Source organism: Vicugna pacos, chromosome 4 (genome assembly GCF_048564905.1).
Source record: "Vicugna pacos chromosome 4, VicPac4, whole genome shotgun sequence".
NCBI classification, from domain to species: Eukaryota; Metazoa; Chordata; class Mammalia; order Artiodactyla; family Camelidae; genus Vicugna; species Vicugna pacos.
The window spans coordinates 32491636-32518202 of NC_132990.1; the positions used below are offsets into that span (position 1 = coordinate 32491636).

At 44.5% G+C, this 26567-nt stretch overlaps 1 protein-coding gene across 3 annotated transcripts in view; it reads right to left on the minus strand.

Moving 5' to 3' along the window:
- RCL1 (RNA terminal phosphate cyclase like 1) overlaps positions 1-26567 on the minus strand; it is an 81235-nt gene that overhangs the window by 13484 nt on the left and 41184 nt on the right. For 2 of the 3 annotated variants that reach the window (XM_031676943.2, XM_072959485.1), the window contains exon 8: positions 22350-22453. In XM_031676943.2, the coding sequence (XP_031532803.1) occupies positions 22350-22453 (104 nt within the window). Of the gene's footprint in view, positions 1-13391; positions 14165-22349; positions 22454-26567 lie in introns of those variants that run through there. The other variant, XM_031676942.2, reaches the window with a different exon arrangement.

A 26567-nucleotide genomic window follows, 5' to 3' on the forward strand; every position in this document is an offset into this window, starting at 1 on the left:
TATGCCTACCCTTGAACTCCACAAGTCACTTCTATATCCTTTTAATAAATTCTCTTTTTCCTTTATGCTAGCTTGAATTATATAGTGGATCGTAACACATATCATGTTTGTCTAACAATGTGTTCCCCACCCGCCTCTTTTTTTTAATTTCCCTGGGGAACACCTCCTTCAATTTTCATGAGGTTCCAGTAGGATAAACCATCATGGATACTCCCCTCCAGGGTGAGTACATGATCCAGGGTGGCCAATCAGGGCACCCTATCTGCCTGGCCACAGTGGTCTGTTGTATGGGCACATGCCCCAAGTGAGGCCAATCAATGTCTTCCGTAGGATTGATACAGGGAGTTGGAAAGGGAAATTCTCCTTCTGCTGGGGTGGCTAAACTGAGATGATGTGTGTTTGGGACTCAGCCACTTTTTTACCTTCTTTGTGAAGAGACCCTGCCTGCAGAATGACACCCAGCAGAGACAAGCCAACCCAAGAGATGAAGAAAGACCTCGGAAACATTGAACCTGAGATTTTATCCTGCCTAAATCCAGATCCATTGCTAGCTTTTCCAGTTATGTAAGTCAGTAAATTTCTTTGTTTAAGGTAGCTGGAATTGGGTTTCCATCACTTGCAATCCAAACAGCCCTGACCCATATAAGTTCACTTCTATTAACTTGATCACCAAAATCCTAACTAAAGGGACAATAAAAATAAATACATGGTGTTACGAAGTCTGGGAGTTAAGACAACTATCTCTATAGAATTAAAAAGACCACTATTCAGGCAGGGTCTTCCAACCCGATAAAACTTCTGGTCCACTTGCTGCAGGTCCATCAGCCTTTATTCTATCAGCTTAACTATGTCCCCCACAGGCAAAAAAAAAAAAAAAAGTTATGTTGAAGTCCTACTCCAGTACCTCAGAATGTAACCTTATCTGGAAATATGGCCACTGAAGATATAATTGGCTAAGATGAGGTCAAATTGCAATAGGGTGGGCCCTAATCCATTATGACTGGTGTCCTTATGAGAAGATGGCCATGTGAATACAGAAACCCAGAGAGAACACCATGTGAAGATGGAGGATTGGAGTGATGCCTCCACAAGCTGAGGAATGCCTACGGCCACCAGAGCTAGGAGAGAGGCATAGAAGGGGTTCTCCCCTCACAGCCCTCAGAAGGAACCAGATCGGCCAACACCGTGATTGTGGACTTCTAGCCTCCAGAACTGTGAGACATTAAATGTTTTTCTTTCCTTTAAAAAATTTTTTTTTAAATTTCTATATAATTTTTAAAGGTTGTTTTCCATTTCCAGCTATTATGAAATACTGGCTATATTCCCTATGTTGTACAATACAGCCTTGAGCCTCTCTTATACCCAATAGTTTTATGCTTCCCATTCCCCCACGCTTATATTGCCTCTCCCTGCCTCCCACTAGCAATAAATCAGTTATTTTAAGCCACTTAACTTGTGGTACCGTGTTACAGCAGCCCTAGCCAAGAAATAGTCCGCAAACCATGAAGCACTGTTTGGGTGATGGTTGCAGATACAGAAGGTGCTGCACTTGCTGCCTCCCATCAGGGTTGTAATTTTTTTTTTTTAACATCAGAACAACTGTCCTTAGACCATCATCCTATTCCACTACTCCCCCTTCACAGTCCTCCTTTCACTCTAGGGAAGCTGGAGGCCTAGATGGAAATTCTGATTAGAGAACTCATAGGCAACTCCAGTGGATCTGGGTTCAGAGTCCAGCTTCCAAGGGACTCAAGCATCTGAAGAAGAGGGCATTTGTTGCCTGGCTGCAAGGTGGGAAAAGGGAGACAATGAGAACCACTTGCCTTAGCAGAGCCAGCAGCAAGCCAGGCACCCACAGCTGGCACCAGAGGCCCTGTTCCCAGCCTTTGTCTGGGCAGTGTGTGTGGTAACCATCCTGGAGAACATGGGACTCATCCTTCTCTATTCCCAACAGCCAGTCCCACGCCCCAGCTAGCTGAGGTTGGCCACCCCAGGGCCTGGGAAAGGGAGGGGAGAGGTGAGCTAGACAAGAAGTGAAGCAAGTACAAAACCTGCCATCTCTGTCCCTCGGAGAGACACACAGGAGAGGAGACTGAGCTTGGACATCTGTTCTCTGCAACAAAGTAAAAGAATATGGAGAGCAGTGGTGCATCACCACTGAGGATGGAAGGCACCCATGCTGAGAGCCACACAGTTCCACTGGAAGTGGAGTCTCAAAGAGCTAGAGAGAGATTCAGAAGATGAGCTGGTATTTGTTACTCAAATATTTCTCCTCTAGTTTTTCTTCTGAAAAGACCATAGTCTCCTCCCTCATTTGCTAACTCCTCACTCTACCTATTGGAAGGACCTCCCCACCTGGACACCACAGGCCCTCCAGTCAACTGTGGGAGCAGCTTCTGAGTGCATTTTCACGCCTCATCAAAGGATGGGAGCATGGAGGGGAGAGGGTGGGGAAATACTTTCCTACTGAAAAAGAATAACCTGAAGATCAACAAGGAGCAAGTTGTGGCTTTAGAAAAAAATCTCCTCCTAGGAGATGTCAGATACTTGATTCCAGCAACGGCTCCATTAAATTGGCATTTACTGATTTCGTGTTCAAGTGAGGTCAGCTCCAAGAAGTAGATCAAGCTGTTCTTGTCCCTTAGTCCAGACGGGTTTGGGTGACTGAGATTCCACAGGCTGTAAGTGAATCCAGGTCAGGCTTCTCTGCAAATGTGAGCTTCCACCAGGCACTGCCTGTGACCTGCGGCCCCAGTCTCCCCTTCCCTGACCCCATCCCACAACCACCCATGCCTCAGGGCCCCGTCCAGCCTCCACTGGTCTCTTCACTCACCTGTGAGCCCAATCTGAGTCCTCAGCTTTTTGGAAATCTCTGGGTATCTAGGTGTAGGGGAGATGAGGGAGCTATGGGATAGGATCACACCACTTCAAGTTCTTCACCAGCTTGAGAAAGGTTGGCATCTCCAAGGCCACCAAAGAGGGAAATTATCTTGGAGGGGAAAAATAAAATACTTTCTTGTTTTTTTGTTTTTTTGTTTTTTTGCAGGGGGGACATTGTCTGCAGTTTTGGATATACTACCTAAAAGTATGTCAAATCATGAAGGTGTAATTATCTTTAAAGACAACCCACTCACACACCATACCATGCACTAGCATTGCTGTAGTCCCAGTGGAAATTTAATCAAAAGACCCCTGAGGGACAGAGTTTTTGGCCAGCTGCCCTGTCCCCAGCTTGCTTCCACACTCCTGTGCCCCACCTCCACCCATCTGGGCATCTCCTTCTAGCACCCACCCCTTGAAAGTTTAGAGTTTCATCTTACTCCAGGTACCTCTCTTCTGCAGTTCTCTGAAGGGTTTGCTTATTTGATAAGAGGAAATGGGGGAAAATGACTTAGTTTTATCCCCCTTTACCATCTCTTTCTTGTAGACTTAATCAGAAAAAACTCAGTGGTCCAGAACTACCAGCATCCTTAGATGTACCAATGATTCAAAAGGGTACATCCAAGGCCACTGCCAATCTGGACACTACAGATTTCACTTGGTACAAGAGAAGAAAGATGAAGTAAAGGTGGGGATAGACATAGGACCTTTGGGGAAGCAATCAGCAGAGGGAGAGAAGAGCAAAAAGGAAAGTCCCAAGTATAGCTGAGGCCACCAGACATTCTCAGGCAATGGCATGAAAGGCTTCTCTGCTTATGCAAATAAATAGCATCTTCTTCAAAGTAATTTATTTCAAGAGAAAATAAATACTTCCTCAAAGTAATCTTATTTCAAGAGAAGCTGTGTGTTATAAATATTCAGGAAACCCTCTGCTGCCTTTAGGATTTACACTTTTTTGTTCTAGATATCTTCAGCAATGGCAAATCTCTATTATTTCAGGGCACATTTGATGACAGGAACAAGTCATATGGAGTGAAGCCAAGAAGCTGGGCAATTCCCTCTTAGGTGTGGCTGCCCTGCCTTAGTGATTATTTTTCTCTTACACCTTGTAACGTTGCACAGAAGGGAGGAGGCCAGGCTGGTGGGGCAGTGATTATCATGCCCATCAGCCAATAGGGTCTTGACAGTGTTAGGTCCAGTGGACCAAGTACATTGCCAAGTAGGGTCAGTGCCACTGGGAGAAAAAGTCTTTATCTTTTCAAGACCTTAACTTTTCTGGGTCTATGGCAGACACATGTTTGGGTCCTAAGTCTCCTCTCCAAACCCCAGCTCCCACCTAGTTCCCCATCAGAGGTACTTTGCCAGTCTTTGTGTTCAGGACCAAAAGGGATTGACCCAGTATCCTACTACTGCCTAGTGCCTCCTCCTAAATCACTTCAACAATAGAGAATAGATAAAGCAAAAAGTAGAAGTCTCCTCCCCAATCTCACAAGCCTAATCTACTCCTAGTAACAGCCTAGTGTGTTTCCTTCCACATGGTTTCTTTCTGGGGATTCTTAAGCATGCCCTTTCAACTAAATCAATTGCATATATTTTGAATGATAGAAAAAGAGTCCACTTAAGTTAGCACACTGACACACCCTCTGCAAAGCCTTAAGTGGGCTGTGATTATCCTGGGCCAGGATGGCCTAACTTCTAAGTCTGGGGGTCTCTTGGTGCAGCTACAACACACACCAACCTCAGGTCCTAGAATAACCCAGATGGGTTGTGGGCCAAGTGAGGCTGTTCTGCTGGAATGCCCAAGTAGCAGGGTCAGTGGTGCTTGCTGGTTCCAGCAGACAATGGTCTAGGGCCAGGATCTGATTTGGTCTCTTCCCTGTCCTGGCTGAGTCCTTTTGCTTTCCCATTTCCAAACCTGGTAAAGATAAAGCTGAAATAAGAGGGAGCTAGATAGTAAGATGTCCAGGAAAATAATCTATAATGTAATGGAACAGAGAAAATTGTATCAGCACTCTATTCAGGAAGCATCCTGAACATTTCTTTAGGAATATTTCGATAAGCTGCTGGGTGTTAAAGAAGACAGAAGAACATTTCTATAGTATATGTTTGTTGCCTTGGCCTGCTCAACCTCCATTTCCTCTCTTTTGGCACCAGAAGCAGTATTTTCCTTGGGGAACTACTTTCCCCACCTTCAGTGCACATGGTTTGGGAGCTTGACTCCCATGAGGCTTGACTCCAGCAGGCTGTAGGAGCTGGCATGTGACCCAGGCATGGTCGATCAGAGCAGCCAATCCTCTAGTTATAGTAATTGATTTCTGGTTGAGCAAAAGACTGACCCAAGTCAATTCCATGATGTTCAACTTTTTGGGACACTGTTGGGAACTGTTAGACAGAGAAACTGTGAAAGGAGAGGATGTCAGCCAAGAACTGCCAGCCTATTGCCATCATCAGTGGGAAGACCCTAGTAGAGAATGGAGCAGCAGAAAGAAGACAGAAGACATGGAGCAAAAGTGATGGGTCTTGATGACATCATTTGAACCCATGCATACCCAAAGTGGGATGCTTCTCTGGACTTTACCCTTAAATGAGTCAGTACATTGCTGTTTTTGCATAAGCTTGTTTGTTTTCAGTCACATAAAAAAAGAAAAAAATCCTGACCAATATAACTTTCAAGGAGAATGCTTGGGCAACACAATAAGATAAAGCAGGGCTTTAGTTCTGCTGAGAAGACATGTAAAACTGGTATGCTACCTCCAGCATCCTCCTTTTCTACCCTTTCCTCATAGAAATTATTTGTTATTCCTTAAGCTCTGAATAAATACTAAACAAATATTTAAGAATACCCATTTGAAAGGGCACCTGTTAGAGACACCTGCCTGACATGGTTCAGAGCTAATGGAACCAAAAGCTCTGTGTTCATGTTCAAGTTTCTTCACTAATCATGTGAACTTGGTTAAGTCTCATAGCTTCTCTAAGCCTAAACTTACATGTCCGTCAGGATGAAATGAAATAACATTTGTGAAATTGTTTTGAAATCCTTAAAGCAGTGAAAATTGTGAGTCATGGAAGTCTGAACACTTGCCACCTTGGAAGGCTGCTACTTTGTGGAAGAAAACATCCTGAGGGAAGAAAGCAGCACTTCTTAAAAATCTCCAAGCAAGAAGACTGAGATTGGACATTTTAGTGTCAGTAAATCAGTGATGCCAAATGAAACTTCTCTTTGAATGATGATGAACAGCTCAATAACTGACCTGACCTCCAGTCTTCCCACTTCTCTTTCCCAACCTACCCCTTCCCCAGACACAAGCAGACAGCCAAGGTACCGACACAGGTAACCTACAAGAGATCACTACTTGGGACAAAATAATTGTACAATATAACAGTCAATCCAAACTTTTTAAGAAAACATGAGGACCTCTTTTAAACCCCTACATTTTTCACAGACACATCTGTTTCTACATGATAGAACTTGTTGATTGAGAAAGTACTTTATGGAATAAGTATAAATTTAATATAATAATTTAATTTAATTAATTTAAAAATGAATTTGTATAGGACATCTGCTTGTTTTCCACATCCTTCCGCACTCTTCTAACTCTCAGGCAAGTGGACAGGGATTTCAAGTTTGCGTCATTATTTCCTAACCTAGGTCACACTCCAGCTCTGATTGAACCTTTGCTGCTATTCCACCTTCTGAACTCCTAAAAGACAAATGCAGGACTGCAAATAGCACCCACTCAGCTTGCCAAGAGCGGCACAAGTTTATCCCTGACGTACAGAATCAGCAGCTTTAAAAAGCACCCACGTAAATTCTACATTTTAAGGGAGGCGGCATCACAGGCAGGCCTTAGACTTGAGATTCGTCTTCATCTGTGACACTTCCTTCCAAAGGCCCCAATCACATCACACGTTGCTTGTACATATGTGTGTGTTTGTTTAAGGGAAGGTATGGAGAGTGGGACAAAGGGGATACTTGAACTTTACTTGCCTTGGGGCTGATGGAAAATCATAGCAGTTGTACTTGAGATTCTGAATATAAGTAAATATATACACAGATAGAAATAGGTATAGAACTATAAAAACAAAATGGTGCAAATTATTTGGAAATTAAGAGAAATACCTATCATGCTCCCATCCTAATATCTGTCATCACTTACATATATCTTCAATGCTCTTCCAGGGGTAACTCTCTATGTTGTTGTCATTTTAATTCTTGCATTCCTGGCGATGGAAAAAAAGTCTCACTCTCCCCACCACCAGCCCCACCCCGACTCCTGAATCTGTCTTTCCAGAGGTTGGGAAAGGTAGAACCATGACGGAGAACATGAACAGACATGGTACGGGGACTCCCTCTTTCCTCTAATCCGGCTCCCTAATCTTCCTCCTGGCCGACAACCCACATGGTGCTCCCACACCCACATTTGTCACTGCCACTTCTTCTCCCTCTGTGTTATCATCTGGGTATGCTCCCCTTTCTAGTCCAAGAATACCACTGGCTAAAATGCCCAGTGTCCATATTAACTTTGGCTTTCTGGATATAGCAATCTTGCCTTTGTCAAGCAACATGTGTCAAACTGACTTAATCCTTGTCCACCCAATTCTGTACCATAACACCAGAAGACTTTAGATGGTGAAAGATGGTGGTGGGCAGGCAGTATTGTAGGATATCCTTTCAAGAATATTCAGGGAATTAGGTAATGCAGCCAACAGTGGACAACTGCTGTTTCTGCCTTCCCAGGGTCCATTCTCTCCTTTGTAAAAACATACAGCTTTTCCTTTGAGAATCACTTTTCTGTTTCCTCTTAATCCACACAATTTGGGTGAGGCTGACCTCCCTACCACTCCAGGGATGAGAACAGGACCCAGATCTGGTCAATCAAAACATTCCAGAGTCAACAAAGGGAGACACAATTCTGGGGGACTTTTTTTTTTTTTAAATATTGGGTAGAGAGAATCCCTCTGTCCACTAGAGTTGCTGAGAGAATTGAATATTAAAGAGGATGCCTGCTGGAGATGGGCAAGGACACCCAAGAAAGCAGAACTGAGAGCTGGGAGAGAGAGCTGAATTCTGATGACACGTGGTTGCTTACAAGGTAGTTGTAGACTACAGTGTAGCCTGATGACACAAGTTCCTCAGTTTGGTTTGGTATACATAGCAGCTCTAGGCTCTGACAGTCCTAAGGCAGCCGCCTCTTCACTGCACCCTAACTAGATGGGTCCTGTTGGAACCTGGTGACTTCACAGAGATGCCCGTAGGCCCTCTTTTTAACTCTGTAACATTTGTCACAGGGCAGTCTGACCCCAACCTGTGTACAGGTGCCGTATCTTGTGCTCTGGTCTTCTAGCTGAGTATATCCAAGTACCAGATGTAAAGATACACACTGACTCATGTAGACATTAACATGTTCAGTGGAAGACTGCTTTGAATCCTCACCGGGGATTTAACAGCAAAAAGAATCCTAAGCCTTTAATACTTAGTCGCTAAGTTTAATAAGTCCTGTCAATGCCAAGGTGGACAGTAGCTATTTCTCATTTTATAGATGAGGTGGGGGATTTGCCCAATGCCACGTGTCTACTGACACAGCTAAGATGCAAACACAGGTCTCATTCCTAAGCATGTGTTACTTCCAGAGCTCTACTGAAGCTAAAGAAACCAAAAGCTTTCCTCACAAATGACTGAATTAATCTTTCTTTTTTTAAACAACCTTAAAGGAGTTGTTTAAAGGAGCCACCGCCACAGGGCACCCCCACATGTTCTCATACACACAACCCAGGGTGCCTCCCATCTCTGCACTCCACACACAGCTGTTGCTCAGTTTTCTTCCCTGTTAACCTATTACGGTGTACACTGGGTTCATCTCTTGAAGTTTGGTGTGGCCAAGCACCCAGGGCTGTATGAGAACGTGTCGCAGAGTGCCCTCTGCAGGTGGGGGCCCCCTCAGGAGCTGCTGAGTCTCTAAGACTGCAGAGGTGGCTCAGTGAGTGAGGAGGGCTTACACAGTTTTACTTTCTTGGACAGCATCACCAAACCACACACATTAAAATGTAGCCACATGCCAAATTTCTGAAAGGCTCTTTATAATTCTGTCTTTTAAATTGCTTGGTTGACCAGCAACCCAGTTAATATATGATTAGGTCTGATTCCTTGCAATCACTGTGTGTGCTTGGAAATACTTGTGAAGAAACTCTCACCTCTACTGTTCTCAACATTTTAAGCTTGGAAACGGTTCCTTTTGTGGATATTTAGTTACTTTTGCTCTTTTCTTTGCATAATTTGGAGCCAGAATTTTCCCCCCACTTTTTTGGTAAGCCTTTCCATTGGTTCTTCAAAGCTTACAGATCTTAGGCACGATGCCTTTAATTGCCTAACAGGTCAAACAGCAGAGAGATGGAAACAGCATGGAGGGAGAGAGGAGTATGTGGGAAGCTGCGGGAGTCAAGCGCACCCAGCATTTAAAACAGCCTGAGGTCAGCTGTCATGACCTTATGTTGGATCCCTGGTGCAAACCAGGCACCATTTCAAATATACAGTCCCCACCAACATCTTTCCCTAAAGACTATAAAGAGATGTTTTCAAGATGTCCTACCATGTCCCGCTGCAGATGCAGCGGGAACAGGCCGCTGCCCCATCATCCCCTTCCTTTGGGGCAGCATCTCCTCCCCAGGTGACACCAGTTGCCTAAATGGCCCCTGCTGAGCCCAGCAGCAGGACCACCACCCTCACTGGCGTGGTGACAGGGTATTCAGAGTAGACATATGAAGTTGCCACATGTGTCATGGCTGGGATGGTTCATTCAAGAGAGCCTCTGATTTCCAGAAATTTATATACCTTCATATACAATTTCCCAAATCACAGCAGAAATTGTTAACAAATTAACCAATCTGAGTATTTTTAGATGTAAAACTTTGGAATGGGGAGGAAACACAGGAATAGAGTATCCTGAGACCTGAGAGAAATATTTCAATGTCTAAAATAAAAATACTCATGCCAACTAACCTATCTGCCACCCCAAGTAAGCACTTACAGATGAGGATGGGGAGCAGGAGAGGAGGCAGTGATGGGCATCTCTCTCATCTTTCTGGCACCATCTCACACAGCCACCTTGATTCCACAGAGGAAGCCCAAGTGTGGGAAGGTGAATTATTTATACCGTCACAGATGGTTAATTCCGAGCTGGGCCAGAAAACAAGCTGGGCCACTTACCTCCTGGAATCACCATCACCTCCCCTGCAGGCTCCACAGAAGGGTGTCAGCAGAGCAGGATGCACATCTAGAAACACCAGCATCAGAAAACCCAGGAAGAGAGGAAGCGGCCCATGTGCCAAAACTCTGACCTGGTCCATCCACAGGTGCTGACCCAAGGCCCGTGCCTCAGGCATGGGGACAGGCTATCTGACCGTTAAGGGCCAAGTGTGACATGGAATTAGAGCAGCCCCAGACCCAGGCAGCCCCTGACCAAATGACAGCTTTTACTTGCTTGGGGTGATGTGGCTTGGCCTCTGAAAGATGCCAAACACTGACAAATTGTTCCACTTTAATGGCTTCTTAGACCTGGCCAACTGGAGTTCAGGAAGACCCAGCTTGTCTACTGACATTTCCATTAGCTATTAGTCACTTCTAAAGAACAGGCCAGGGTCATCTAAGTATGGAAACCCTGCCGAAGCACAAGTTATTTCTCCTCCATCCTGGGGTCGGGCGAGGAACAAGGTGGGGTCCAGGCGGCCTGTGGTGTTGCTTTCCTGCTCATCACAGACTGGCCCAAGTCACCCACTGGCAAATCCACAGGTCTTCAACAAATCACCAGCAGGTAAAGTCAACAGAACCCCACATTCTAAGCCTTCCACCATGATTAAACCCCCCGATAAATCACTTCTGCACCCTGCCTTGCTCCCCTCACCTCACCCAGATGAAGGCCATGCCCACCTTCGGCACAGCCAAGACTGAGGTGATTCCTTAGTTCCCTGGTGTTTCATTTTCTCTGTCTACCTTCAATTCTGTCCACTTCTTCAGGCCTCCTCTACTCCATTTTGCTACTTCCCTCCCTGCCTTGTAGCACCCTCAACTCTTCCCCCTTGGTCACCACAAAACAAACTGCTAGCACTGGCCTCACCACGAGCCTCCCAACACAAAAGACTGAGCGGAAATGGCCATCTCACAGTCTTCCGTTGTACAATGACAGTGAGACGATAGGTGCCGTGGTGCAATCTAAGTTTTGGGGCTTTTCTGGTTGGGTCTGTAGTCAGTGATGTCCTTCACCACTTTTTATCAGAAAAGACTGAGACAAACAAGCGAACCATGAGGTTCAGCTGCCCTGAGGGCAGTCTGGATTTCAGCAGTGTCTCCTATTGCTCTTTTCCCTTTGGCATGTCACGTTGCAACACCCTAGCTTCCTTCCACCCTTATCAACTGTCTTGACAAATATGGTAAAATAATCACGATGGAGGGAGGCTGGCTGGTGTCCACACAGAATGTAGCACCGAAGGATGATGAAAGACAGAAGCAGGACCTGGTATATGACAGGGACACAAAGGCAATGATTCTATCATGACCCCCAAAATGTCACAGGTGTATCTGCCTTTAAAAACAATCACTAGTCTCACTGAACTCGAGTGGTCTGTCTCTGTCAGCAGAAGGGAGCAGACAGGCCAAGACAGAAGAGTAAGCCCAAAATGCTGGAATGTCTCATCAAACTACACCAAAGGTAGCTGGACCAACCAGGAGCTAAGTTAAGAACAAGGCAGAGACTGCAGGAGCTGAAAGTCACTAAGGTGTACCAGCAACTTCTACTCAAGGGATGGTACTGCTTCTCTTGGGCATCTGAGAAGTGGCTGGGAGCAGGCTGTTTAAATAAACATTAAATCTGTCCTCCTATTAGCAATATCATCAACACTACCACTCCAGAAGCAGCTGTTCCAGATGGAGGGCTGGAAACCACCAGGCACATCTGTGTTTACAGCAGATGGGGCGCATGTCCCTTCTACTGATTGCAATGATCTGCCTGGAAGACTCCATGCCACCCAAAACTGACTAGCAGTACCATTTCCAGAACTTGTTCCAAGAGACAGAAAGCCCCTGTGGGACATATCCAAAGAAATCTGGCCCCTTAGTTCTGTCTCTGAGCATGGGCAGATCTGGGTTTAAATGTCAGCAGCAATAAATAAGACTGCAGTATATGTGGCAGACAGAATTCTCAGTTGGCCATTCAAGATTGCTGGCCCCTGGCTATTCAAACACTACCCTAGGTACTGGTGTGATCATATGACCTTAAGTTAGAAAGATTACCCTGGTATCACAAGAAGTCAGATTCAAAGCGTGAGAACTCAGTGCATGTTACACTGGCTTGAAAATGGAGGGAACCAAGCTACGAGGAATGCAGGCAGCCTCTACAGGCAGAGCGCTGTCCCCAGCTGACAGCCAGCCAGAAACAGGAACTCCAGTCCCAGGGCCTACCAATAACCTGAATGATGCTGAAAGCATACTCTTTCCCAGAGCCCGGCCTGGCCAACACCTTGACATTAGCCTTGGGAAGCCCTAAACAGAGAACCCAAGCAAGGCCACCAGGACTTCTGACCTACAGAACTGAGATGATAAACGTATTGTTTTAAGCTGCCAAGTCTGTGGTAATTTGTTTTGAGGCAACAGAAATCTAATATAGTATGTAAAGTTCTCAGTAAGTAGACAGCCCCAGTTCCAGATGGCCTAACCTTCTTCACTGTTAGCCTTCCATCTTCACATCCTCCCACAATCCCCAGACACAGACCTCCTCTGGACCCCTTTTACTGAAAAAGGAAAGGGTACCAAGAGAACTGGGGAGGCAAAGACCTTTCCTTACTTTAAAAGTCCACCCTGGGTGGAAAATACCCTTTGGATCCTAATAGAAAGAATTAGATAGTACCCTTCTACCACCTCTGACTCCACACACACACCACATGCAGCCTCAGTTAGATGCAGGAGCAATCACATTGTGCAGTGTTCCTGCACTTTCTTGCTGGGGAGGCCTTTACCCTGGCCTGTTCTCATCACTGTGCTCATAGCAAGCGATTTTGAAGGGTGAGTGATGTCTCCATCTGGAACAAAAAGCAGGCTTGCTGTCAGAGGTGGAGTCCAAAGCATCCGTGTTCCTTTGTTGTGATGCAAACCCCCTGCATATATGGCAGCTACCCGGGCCCCCCCCCCATGTCACCACTGTGGGACTCCGGGGACAAAGAAACCAATACAAACATGAAGCTCAGGCTGCTTGCTGTGCTCTGAGTAAAAAAGTTCTTTGTCTCTGACCCAGGACTCTCACATCTTCTGCTAATATCCATGAACTGTAATAATCGAACTTAACAGCTTGCAAGTAGGGCAAAATTCGAGAGTCTGACACTACTACACGTAGATCTTTAAATCAGGACACCTAGTATCTTTACATTATCGAACAAAATGCCCTTTTTGAATTTTTCTTGTGGAGATAATGAAATCACTGGGCTATTGTGAAAATAAAATAAGAAAATGCATAGCAGACCTGAGATATAGAAAACATTCAATAACTTTAGTTGGACCCCCGCTCTCCCTAGTCACTCATCCCCCAACATCCAAGTACAGCAGCAGCATCTGTCTCCAAGACAGCAGTCCATTCAGAAGACAAGGGCTAAAAGAGGCTAATACTCCAATTTCCGACATTTGCCTAACACTGTTCTACTCATAAAGAACTTCCACCCGTATCATCTCATTCAATCCCTACACAGAAGCCAAGGTTCACAGAGGTCAGTCCTTGGAGAAAGAACGGTAACAGACTCCACAGGGCTGGAAAACAGCCACACGGCAGAAGCCCAGGGATGTGGGCTGAGGCATTGCCAACGTGCAGCTGTGATACGGTTCTAGCAGCCCAACTGTGTCCTGAAGGCGCGCTCTTCATCCAGGTAAGCCAAGGGAGCTCGCATCATGACTGGGCCTCCTGAGGAACGTCAATGCCCTGGAAACCACATGATAGAGACGTTCTTCCAGGTCGATATCCTGATTGTCATTAAGTGGAAAATTAAGAAAGTCCTTAATGTAAGAGGCCATCCCGTTCTGGATGAATTTGGTCCCTTTGGTTTCTTGGCGGCTTCTGCTTTGTCTGAGACCTTGGGGCCTTTCATTTTGTGACAGTGTCACTTGAGGGTCTTGCTGAGGTTGGAGAAGCCAATGCCAACACATGTCATTAGCACTTTATCCCCTCCCTTGAGTTCTTCACCACATGGCTTGGTTTCAATTTTAAACATAATCTGGAAAAAGCTCTTCAAATGCCGCAAAAATTCTATCCTAAAATAAACAAATAAATAAATAAATAAATAAATAAAAATAAATAAAGAAGGGAGAAATCAAAGAGGAATTCGATTTTTAAAAATATTCTCTTTCTCCAACTGAGATCCCAAGCTTTTAATTCCCCAGATCAAGAAGAATGACTGATATTAAGAACTCGTCAAAGCTGATTAAATAGCATTTATTTACAGCCTGCCAGATTCCAAAGAGGATTTAGACAGCTTGCAGAGAGGCACACAAGACAACAAGATAAATTAAATAAATGAATAAAAAGGTTAGAGGCTGGTCCGACACACTTGGTACAATGGACATGATTATGGCATTAATCTTCAAAGCGGCTCATGCAGAGAGAATCACGTGCTCTCACGATTCACAGCACCATGAGGTAAAGCCAAGCCGAACAACTGCTGCTGATGCTGAAAGAAAGAAGTGTCTCTCTCTTCATTCCTCAACCTCGACAACGCTTGCACTCACTCAGCAAATATTTTTTGAGTGCCTGCTATGTGCCAGGCACTGTTCTTGGTGCTGGAGATGTGCAGTCAACTACAAAATCCCTTGTCTCATGAAGTTTTCAATCTAGTGCGGCAGACGAGATAAGTTAAATATCCTTGAAAAGCGTATATACTTCCTCCACAGTAGGAAATTGAAATGAATTAAACAAGGCAAATGGAGAGGAAATTTGAGTATAACAGAATTTATGTGTATATGGCAGGAGGTAACACTAAATAAGGAGGCCAGGAAAGAGCTCACAGTCAACATGGAGAGGGGTTTCATGGGGCTGTTTCTTGTCATTCCCCTTAAGACAGAGCAGAGCGATGGCTTCAACCCAAGAGTATCTTGAGAACAGTAATTCCGTGAAAGGACCATGGTACAGGTATGCAGGCTTCCAGTGGCCTGGCCCAGCAGATTCGGCATCACCCCAGCTAGACTGACCACCTGGACAGTTCATTAAACAGATTCCTTAAGGTTCTGATCAACTGGCAACTGGTGGAGAGGAAGTGTCCATGGGGAAGAGCCCAGAATATAACAGGTTACACGTCTCCTCCCTCCTGCTTACCGGGCCCTGTCTCCCCAGTGCACAGGGGACAGAATCATCCCTGGTGATTCTTATTGGCCAAGTTTGGAAACAGTGGTTTAGTTAAGAACAGATGGTCTGTGCATCTTTAATGAAGTAGTCCAACTGCCCCCCAATCAAACCATCCAAACAGTTCTCACCCCTGAAGAATGTACATGGAATCATTTGACAATCTTTCAAAATACTGAACCTGACATACAGATCAATGAAACAGAATCAAGAGTCAAGAAATAACCCACGTATTTGCAGTCAACCAATTTTCAAAAAGGGTGCCAAGATAATTCAATAGGGAAAGAATAACCTCACATGCAAAAGGAATGAACCTGGACCCTTTCTTCACATCATACTCAACAATTAATTCAAAACGGATCAAAAACCTGCATGTAAGAACTAAAAACTATGAAACTCACAGAAAACACAGTAATAAGTCTTCATGACCTCAGGTTAGGCAATGGTTTCTTAGATATAGCTTCAAAAGCAGAGTGATAAAAAGTTCTAAAATTAGCTTGTGGTTACATTTACACACTTTGTGAATATACTAAAAACAACTGAACTGTTTACTGTGTGGTATATGACCTGTATCTCAAAGCTGTTTAAAATAAATATTTTATTTCTGAAGTTAAAAAAAAAAACTGACTGACCCATGGCTCCTACGCTCACACAGTATATACCAAACTAACTATAAAGCCTACTGCAATGCATTTTCCACTCTCTCCTGTCCCTTTGTCCTAGTTAATCTAGTCAAAGGAGGGAAAAGGAGAAAAGAAAGTCTGAAAAATTTTGCACCCTGCCTGCCCAAGACAGAGGCCAAGAGATGGAGAGAAGGGGTCCTGGTAATTGCTGCATGCTTACAGAAAAACTCACTTCTTTGCTCTCTTCCAGGATCATGCTATTTCATCTCCACCTTGAAAATAACATCCCATTTGTCACCTATTCTACAAAGCCTTTCCTGGGCAATAATCCCTCTGGGTTTCCAAAGCATTCTTGGTTTTGCTTATGAAGGCTAATGAAGTGCTTACGTATAGTTGTCTCATAATTACTGCTCCCCACTTGGTAAATTATATGAGCACCTCCAGGGCAACGACCTTAACCCATCATACCTGTTAGGTACTATATAAGGCACTCAATAATGGGACACCCAATAAAATTTGGGAGTTAGGGCTAATTTTGAGAAATGACTTCAACATTCTTAGCAGTTAAGGGAACTCAGTTCTTTCCCTGATAGCTTTGGCATCTTAATAGCCAGCTGAAATTTTCAGGTTTTTGCTCTCTGTTCCAGCCTCACTACTCCCCAACCCTGCCCCAGGGGAAAAAGAAAACAAACACATCAAACCCATAAATAAACAGTCCACATCTGTGGGCAAAGCTTACAGCTGGCAGCAACGCAGAAGCCAGCCTTCTCACCCACTCGTCTGCATTCTAAGGAGGAAAGAAACAGCCCGTTCTCTCTCGCTGCTGCCTCAGTTCTAACACAGGCCTGAGGCATGCTCTGCTCCCAGAGCCTCCCCAGTCTACTTCACTCTGAATTGTTCAACTGTGCTGGAAAAACCAGACACCCGCCCAGCTGGCAGAACTCCTGAGAGGCCACAGCCTGCTTCTGATCTCTTGGGGAAGGATCCGAGAAACACAGGCTTGAGTGTGCAGGCCTGCATATTTGCAGCTTTGGGGTATTTGTAGCCTTTGGAATCGTTAGAAAAAGCAAAGTCGGTTCCACTTTTTACATAATGTTCTGCCAACCCTTCAGCCTGTCTGAGGAAGACTGTGTAAGTGACTGGACTGAGGTACATTTCAGGACGTCTTCCCACCTCCAGCCCCACTCTCCCTGTCTCCTGTAGGTGGATATCAACATGCAAACACGCTCAGAAGCTGAGAAATAACTTCAGACAGATAATATACAGTCTCCTTATGAAAATGAACACCAGAGAATAAACTCGCCCACATCTATATGTAGTTCAACAAAGCCACATTCAACGCTGGTCCACATCCTCCTCCCCAGCCCCAGAGCTCCGCAAGGCTGCAGGCACATGCTGGCCCCACGAGGCACCATCTCCCTTTCCTTCTCTTCTCTTCCAAACATCATACTGTAGATCCACACTTTCTAGACACAACCACTCGGCCACAGAGTCAGGCAGAAGAGGCACCATGGGACACAAGGGCAACCCTGCTCCTCTACAAATAACCTCTGCACAGTATGACTGGCAGCTTTTCAGACTAACCCTTTTAGGCAACTGGGATTATGTAACTCCTATGTGAAGGATTTGAATTCCTGACTTAAAGAAGAATCTGTAGTGAGCTTTGCCCCACCCCCGCCAGAACAAAGTGATTTATTTTCAGGTAGACAAAAGAACACCAACAACCTACTTTTCATGAAAGCCTCCAATCCATCTGACAAGCAGGTTTCAGAGAATCCTGGAGCACAGAGTTAATTTTTCCTGAGTATTTTCTGGGAGTGGACTGTTCCCACGACCACTGCTGGTCAACAGGTGAAGGCCACTGGGCCCAGGGTCATCTGCCCATTGGATCTCAACTGCCTGGAACTTGCCAGGTTGCCTGGCCCTGTCCCTTAAATACAGCCCCTCTTACCAGGTCCCCTGTCTGAAGCCTGCTAGAGAGGTGTGAGAGATCACGGTGGGGCTCTCTCTGGCAGTTTCACAGACACAAACCAAGACAGAGGGTCCTGCTTCCTGCTCCACCAATCCACTTGGACACTGGGGTTACCTACCTCTCAGGTCTAAGGAATTGCTGTTCAAGTTCAGAGGATGGAAGATCTGGGGGTGAGATCTGAGGGCGGGAAGAGAATCTGCTCAGTGGGGCCCCCTGTAGTCACTACGTAATAGCTTTTAAATATGCTGGTGGTGCTTTTTCTGCCAAAGAGCAGCTTTCCTGAAGTGCAGCTGATCTCTGCTTCAGGAATAAAGTTATTACATTCAGTTATAAAGGCAGCAGGACACAGAGAGCCAGGCTGGCTGCACTCTCAGGAGACATGGGCCCTGTTCAGCCAAGAACTCACTATGAACAGGTGACTGACCTCTCTTTTTCATATGAAAAGTAAGGATAAGATATTACTTGTTTTCACTGTATGCCAAATATTTTCTGGGGCTCAAACAGCATAATAAAGATGACAGGGCTTCCCAAATGTAAGGTGAGTGGTATTGTGTCAGCTCCTGAAGAGTATTTAGGCAACAGTACCCCAAAAGCAGCAGGCTCAGCCAGCAGGTCCCAGTCTTCCTGTGCATCATCTCAATTATCTTTACATCATTGAGACAGAGCAGGTGAGCCAACAACCCCGCTCAGTCGGTGTTTAACAAGGACCCCAGCACTTCACAAGTAGTGGACAGAGGGCATTTATTAAAGCCAGAATAAAACAAAGTGACATGGTTTATTTTATACTTACAGCTAAAGACAGAAGGAGATGATTTTACGAAAATTTGAAACGAGGACTCTGAAAGATGCAGAATGGCCTCCCGGCTCAGGCATGGAGGTGCCTGGAGTCCAAGAGAATGGACTGAATCCCAGATCTTATTGAAGAGCACATGGGTCAGGGAAGCACGGACTCTGGACAAGACACTGGAGTCTGAACCCACTTGTTGACTGTGTGACCTGGGTCCCAGTGACTCAATTTCTCTGTGTCTCAATCCCCTCACCTATAAAATGGAGTGTATAGCAGTACCTGCCTTTAATCACCCTTGTGGGGTTATCATGAAAACTGAATGAGTTTGTATTTGTAGCATGCTTAAAACAACATCTGGCCAAAAGTGTCGTTAAATAACCACCTACTCACAGAATTCTCAGGATCAGTAAATAAGATGTGTGCAGTTTGTTTAGTAATGTGACTGCAGGAAATTAGTTATAAATTTAAAAATCAGTGGATACAGATTTAGAGACAGCTGAGTAGGCAAATGTGCAGCCGATTTCCGGCCTCAGATCGCCCAAAGCCAGCTCACCAGGCCTCCTGGGTTCAGTGACCTCAGCAGGAGACTGGACTTCCCAGCACACTCAGCACTGAATGAGCTCCGCTGGGTGCTGATGGGAACACTAAGCATCTGACCTCGTTCAAGCCTTGCTCCATCTCCACAAGCCCTTGAGTTAGGGCCATTCATGCCTCGACAGAGGAGACTGAGGCCCAGAGATGCCAAACCCCTTGTCCGTGGTCTCCCAGTGCTGTGAGGTAGAGACGGACTCCAGTCCAGATGGGCTGGATGCCAACACCTGTCACTGGCAGAATGCAGAAAGCTCTGGTAACTGCAATCTTGCACCGGAAACAATTTCTGAAAGTAATTAAGATGCTCACTGATACATAATCCTTCTTTTAAATAAAGTATAAATCCTCCCTAAACTGTAAAATTAAGCTTTTTGAGGGGAAAGGAGAACCACCATCACCAACTGTAAACCACAAATTTTACAGAAATAGATTCTCCACAGACCAGCTTGTTACCCAAACTATTCTACTCTACTAAAAAAAAAACCAAAAAACAAACAAAAAATACTACCTATGTATCTATCTATATATCTATCTATCTATCTATGGCCTTCCCAAAGAACTTCACACAAACAGGCTTACTTTGTCAAATAACACAGAAAACCACTACCAGTCAGCTCTAGCAGTAAGACAGAGAGAAGAGGAAAAGGGAAGAACAGAGAGATTCTTATTTTCCAGAAAGGGTTTGAAAGCAACACTGCAGGAAAAAAAAAACCATCCTCCTTAATCCCAGTGCTCTGTAAACAGACATTTAAAAAACTATTTATACAAATCAAAGTGTGCAAACTGCCAGAAAAAATAACATTTCTTTAGACCAAGGAGGGTCTTGCTTCTGGTTTTCTTCATGAATCTGAGGTTATAGAAAACAGTTTTTTATGACTTCAACTGGACATAAAAATAAGTGTGCTAGTTTGGGCTCCAAAGCTTTTGAATTCAACTAAGATAAGCTGTTCCCCTGCTACCATCATCCTGACTGTGAATTCTGTCTCCTTTTCACCCTTAACTGCACTCAAACATGTGATGATTACTTTGCCTTTCCTAACATCCTACATGTTTATTCCCACCTATGCCCTTCATCACTCTGGGCCTCTGGAGGCTTCTACAGTGAATAAGGGCAGGAAAGGTCCCAACTGATAGAGCTTTCAAAAAGAAGCTCCCTTCCCCTCCCCGTGCTAGCTTACACAAGAAGGGAGGCTGCCCTCTCCCAGTCTGTGGCCACCTCTCTTACAGGAAGCCCCAGGAAGCAGGTAAGCCAGAGGAAGGTTGTCCCGTAGCCCCAGCCTCAGGCCTCAAAGTACATAAATCTGCAATCTGCCCCATTCCTATAAAGCTCCATTCAGAGCAGACCACTTTGTTTTCCCAGGAGATGAGTGATTTTAGGCAAGGTTTCTGCAAGACAAGACCCTGTAATTCATGTTTGGTGAGGGGGTGTGTCAAAGACACCGAAACTTTAAAAAAAAATCCAGTCACATCTTGACTGTCTCCACGGAGGCTGCTGCTAAAAAAGATTATACAAGGCTGTGCAGCCAAAAAGAAACAAAAAACAAAAAACAAAAAACAAAACAAAACAAAAAAACTCTAAAAGAAAAGAAAGAAAGAAAGAAAGAAAGAAAGAAAGAAAGAAAGAAAGAAAGAAAGAAAGAAAGAAAGAAAGAAAGAAAGAAAGAAAGAAAGAAAGAAAGAAAAAAAACCCAACTCTCCCCCAAAAAAGTGTCAAGGAAAAATAAAAATATACATTCCATTTTTCACATAATGTTCTGCCAAACCCCATGCCCCATGACCACACACATTTCTAGACACCACCTTATGCCATACGAGCAGTCAGGTCTTCCACTGCCCTGAAGTAGAGATTGGGAAAGCAGCACGAGGCCAGCTAACAAGTCGAAGGGGACCGTGGTGGTCACACAGCTGTCAGGCGCTTCCAGCAAACTCTGGATGGGAAGCCAGTCTCGGCTCTTAGGGTGCTGTGCTCCCGGTCCTCACCACCTCTCCAAGTGCCTTAACTGCAAAGTCTATCTTTGCAATGTTGATTCCTGATGTCAGCGTGCCATTTAAGATTACCCAATTTCAGGCTTCCTGTCCTGTGCAATACTTTACACAAGTTATCAGGAGATAATGTTGTCCTCACCAGTTTCCTGTTTATCAGTCTTCCCCCACTGCTAAAAGAATGTATTCTCTTCCATACCCTTGTTCAAAAAAAAAAAAATCTTCCACCACCACCTTTACAGGGGGCAAAAAAAGCCTCCAAATGAATCTTTTTCAAGCTGTGGTTTCTACATACCCAACACCATGGTGCAATGGTACACTGTGCTCTCTGCGGTGCCCGCCCCTTTCTCAATGTGATGGCACCACCATTCTTCAGTTATCACAGTACTGTACCTTTCAGATATACAGCATCGGTACCATGATAACCGAAAAAGGACAGTTCAGTCTCATGTCTACTTGAATATTTCCTCCTACCCAAGGCCCGCTTCCCCAACTCCCCACCCACAGGTAGCCACAGAATGATCTTCCAGTATACAGACACATGTACACACAGATGTCAGTGCTCAAACAAACTGTTCTCAGCAACCTCGTTTACTATCAGCGGGAATGCTTCTTTCACTGTGCTGTTTAGAATTCAAGACTTTCTGAGGATCTGCTCTTTTTGGAGAGTGACTGTTTTAATACCCCAGCAGTCAACTTCTGATAACATCCAACAGCCTCAAACTCACCTCCGCATTTCCCTCCTAGTCCAGTGGTGTTAGTATGGACTTTGCCTCTTGGACAAAAAAGCAGTTCCTTTAGCCATGGCTGGGGAAAACAGAGATTTAAAAAACTAATAACAATACCCAAGCTATAACAGAAGCAGGAGTTAACCTCCAAAATGGAAACAAGATCTAAAGCACAGACAAAAGAACTTTCCAATATATATCATGGATCCTGAATGACATGGGAATGACAGATAGGAAGGAAAGAAAGGAAGGCAAAATCCTCATTAAACACCAGATGGAAGTGACAACCTCCAGTGCACTTAAGGATGAGGACATGTAGATGTTCACAGGATGGTGCTCAGTTCAACACCGGTGTCATTTTATGCGACTGGAGGATTAAACTGGACAGCATAAGGAGGCTGAAAGAAGGTAACTCACGTGTAGGGAGAGAGCGGACCAAGGAGGACTTTGGAAACATCCTGCTGTCCAAGGGTCATGAGCAGCAGAGCCAGGCTTTGGTTGGTCGAGTCCACACATCCACCCTATAAACAGAAACACTTCAAAGATTAATCATTGTACCAACCAGATAATGGAAAACCAACAAAACAGAGGGGGAAAAAACAGACACAGATGCCTGAAGTATCAACCCACAGAAGAGCAGATTGCAAAGTTCAAACAATAAGAAAACTGGGTAAGTGACTTTTAAAGAGTAATCCTCCTATCCACTAACTTCAAGGGGTTGAACAGTTAATCAAAACAATTGTAACAGCCGACACTAACACAATGAACAGACATTTTCATTTACCGAGGTATATCTAGTGAACAATTAAACTTTTTCTTCGTAGTTAAAGCAGTAGCAGGACACATAAGCAAAAAAGCATAGACATTTACGGGAAATGTATAGTTAATTACCAAGGGGTAAGTGAACACTGCTTCTGTTTATCTAATGTCAGATCACCACAGCTACTCTGACACGACAGGACCTTTCCCCTCAAGAGTGTCATCTACAGCACTTGTTCAGTTACGCTCAGAAACTGCCTGCCACGGGACATGAGATGTCCCTCTTTATCTCTTCCCAGGTGCCTTAAAACTGGAGAAGTGCTCAAGTCAGATCCCTCCTTTCCTATTACTTATGCATTATTTCCCCCCACTTTTTCCTTCCAAATCAAAAAGCAGAAAAGGATTCCTTTCAAAAACTTTCTCCTGAGGTACAACTGCTTGGGCTGCCTTTCTTCTTTCAGTATTGAATTTCTTAACCATTTCAGTCGTTTTGCTTCTATGTGATGAGTGTTTCCATTTGTGTCTTAAAGACTACCTTTGTCTTGGATCATTCTCTCTGGGATAACTTTTTAAAAACAATTCAAATCTATGCTGTACATAATGAAAGCAGGATGACTTCGAACCTCCACATATTTTGCACATGTCACAACAAGAAACCCAGTTTCCGATCATGATATGTCACTGTCCAAGGCTAGGCTCTCCCAGACTCAGAATAGCACAGGTGGTTGTCCACTGCTGCTTAGGTGGATACACCTCTCTCCTTTTTAATGCCTGTAAGGGTAGGGATAAATCCATTCTCAGGTGTAGACATTCATCCTCTACTGTCAGGCCCCACGTATGACACAGAGTAGGGAAATCGGGGGTGGATCCTACTGTTTGCTCTTTCTGAGTTAATAAAGGACAGTAAGTATTTATCTCATTTAGCAAATTTTAGGACTAGAAGAGTTATAACATGTTTATTTCCATCCAGAAGGAAAACTTGACCCGTGGAGAATGTAAGGACCAAAAAAACTAACTGTGTTTCAGAGAACTCGCTCCCTTTCATAAGACTGTCTAAAATTAAACTGTTGTCTTCAGTCTCTGCTTCCTATCGCTATGTCATTATTCTGCCATTCTCAATTATTTTTATTATGTAGTAGACCAATATTTTGGTGCAATAAATATATTAGGGTCTGTGTACAGGATACCGAGGAAGGAGAGGTGGGGCCACACTCACAGCAGAGGATGCAATCCTTGTGCCGAGTGGCTCCAACCTCTCTACAAAGAAGAGACAATGAGCAGGAACCAATAATAATTTAAGGTTAGGATAAGGCTATGAAGCAGCTGTGGGCTGTGGGCACGGGGACTGCCAAGGTGGGCAGGGGGAGGAGTGCTCACTCACGTGGCACCAGAGGAAGGCTGAGGGGAGGTGGGGACTTGAGCTAGCCGTGGAGCAATGAGCAGGATTTAGAGAGGGAGGAAGAGAAGGAGGATGGGGGACACAGGACCCAGGGCCAGTAAGGAACAGCCAGAAGGTCAGCCTGAAAGTGGCTGCATGCTCTCTGTGGAGGAGAAGCATGTGAAACTGCAGGGAAAAGGTGGAGCCAGAAGCCTGATGAAGGGCTTTTCTAACTGAGTCAAAGGTTGTGACTTTATCTTGGGAAAGTGAGAAGCTGGTGAAGGTCTCTGAGCACAGAAGTAACAAGACAAGATCAGTGTTAGGAAGAAATTTAGACTGAAGAGGATGCTGGAGATGATTTGGAAAGGATTTCCCCTCTGCAAGTAGGGAGAGCCAGAGTGCATATCAAGGGAGGAGGGGGTGACAGGGAGGAGAGTAGCAGATGGAGGCAGCAAGAGATGGGTAGGAAGGGCAGTTCCAGAAAGCCTGGAAGGGAGTCAAGAGGGCTTGGTAACTGATGAGACATAATTAGATCAAAGGATTAAAACTTTGGTAATAAACAGTACCTTCAAAGGAGGTGGACTTTTATTACCTACTTAAACCATGTCACATCACAGACTTATATAAAGAATTATTCACAAAAAACATGAGGCATTTTCATCCTTTTAGCAATTAAAGATCATACACACAAACAAAGGAAGTTTTCGTAATGATCTAAAACAAAAAAGCTTGGTCCAGGCCCAATGAAATGGTATAGAGTAGAACTTAACTAGAGTAAAAAAATAAAGTAAAACAACCTAATTCAGACTGCATGTGTTCTCTCTTGACTGTGCTTTCACCTTGCAGTTTATAATCTGCTATTACAGGGATATAAAACCCACATTCCAGCTGTGCCTGTAGGCTCCCATTAGGTTGTTCTGCAATGCGATGCATCCTATTCTCCCAGGTCTACTGGAAAGAAATGGATGCATCCCCACAGTCAAAGAGAGGGCCTGCCAACCACCACAGGACCAAGGCACGGAAACTTGAACCAGACAATATGGGCTGAGGGACCCACGTTATCTCCCGCAAAGCCTTTCCTCACAAATGTTTAGGTGACTAACTTCTTGAACTAAGTAACTGACAGGGCAACGTCTTAATCATTTACTCCCAACTTTTAATTACTACTCATCTTTCAAAAAATCACTAAATTTAGCATCAAACATTGGACTGATTTAGCAACAAAAAAGCTGAGGACAGATTCTGACCACACAAGAATTGTGAGAAGATACTTCCTCCATTGGGGGGATTTCATATGATAGGACATTTCCTTCCTCTGCCATTTCCTAGCTGAATGGTGAGTAGCAGGGATAGGGTCACTCTACTGATGACACAGTTATAGGCTGTCTTCCATTTAACTAGATGGACATTACATAAGCTGGAAATTTTAGTGAACTCTGAAACAGTTCATTTTTACCTACTGCATCTTGCAACCAATGAGACATTTAAAAGAATGCTGACTCGGATCAGGGGAGCAGACTGTGAAGATAAGCTGTTTTCCTTAGTAAGACCTGTGCAGGGATCAATACCCATGACCCTGCTACAGTGATAAATAAATTACTAGGGGGTGGGGTATAGCTCAGTGGTAGAGTGCATGCTTAGAATGTGTGAGGTCCTGGGTTAAATCACCAGTACCCCCATTAAAAAAAAAAATTACAGTGGCAAAAGGAAGAACTAACAAAACTACCACTGTACCTGCCTTAGTGGGTTTATTTCACTGGGTTCACATTTGATTTTTGCTACTTTAAACATAGCAAAACATCCTTGAAGACTTCAGGAAAGAACTACAGAGATGTCTAGCAACTGAGAATAAATACAAAGGTAAGAACAAAGAAGAAAGGCACTTCTGCTTTTTAGCTGGAGAAGAGACGATTTACAAACACTACACACCATCCAATAGCAAATCACCCAGAGCACAGTCAGCCCTCCACATCCACTGGTTTAACCAATCGCAAATGATGTTTAATTTCCATTGACTGAATTAGCAGATACAGAACCCGTGGATACTGGGAGGAGAGAAGAGACAAAATAAACCACGCCGTTTTATGTGGATGACCTGAGCATTCATGGAATTTGATATCCATAGTGGGGCAAAGGGGTCCTGGAACCAACCCCCAACGGATACTGAGAAACGACAGTGCAGTTCTTGCTGATGCTCAGTTCAAGAATGTGGGCCCTAGTGTGCATACACAGCAGAGGAAAAACCATCCCTGCAGCCTGTCCTGGATTTTCTACATGTCAAGGAAAAGGTTTCACCTTCCTGAGGCAGAAAAAAACAGTGCAGATTAACAGAAATCTTGGAGCAGGATCTGCGACGCTCCTCTAACACCAAGTATATAGACTTGTTTTTTGTTTTTTTTAATTGAAGTATAGTCAGTCCCAATGTGTCAATTTCTGATGTATGGTCTCCTAAAGCATGAATTATCAGGCAGCTTCACCTTATTTCTCTTGCCAACATC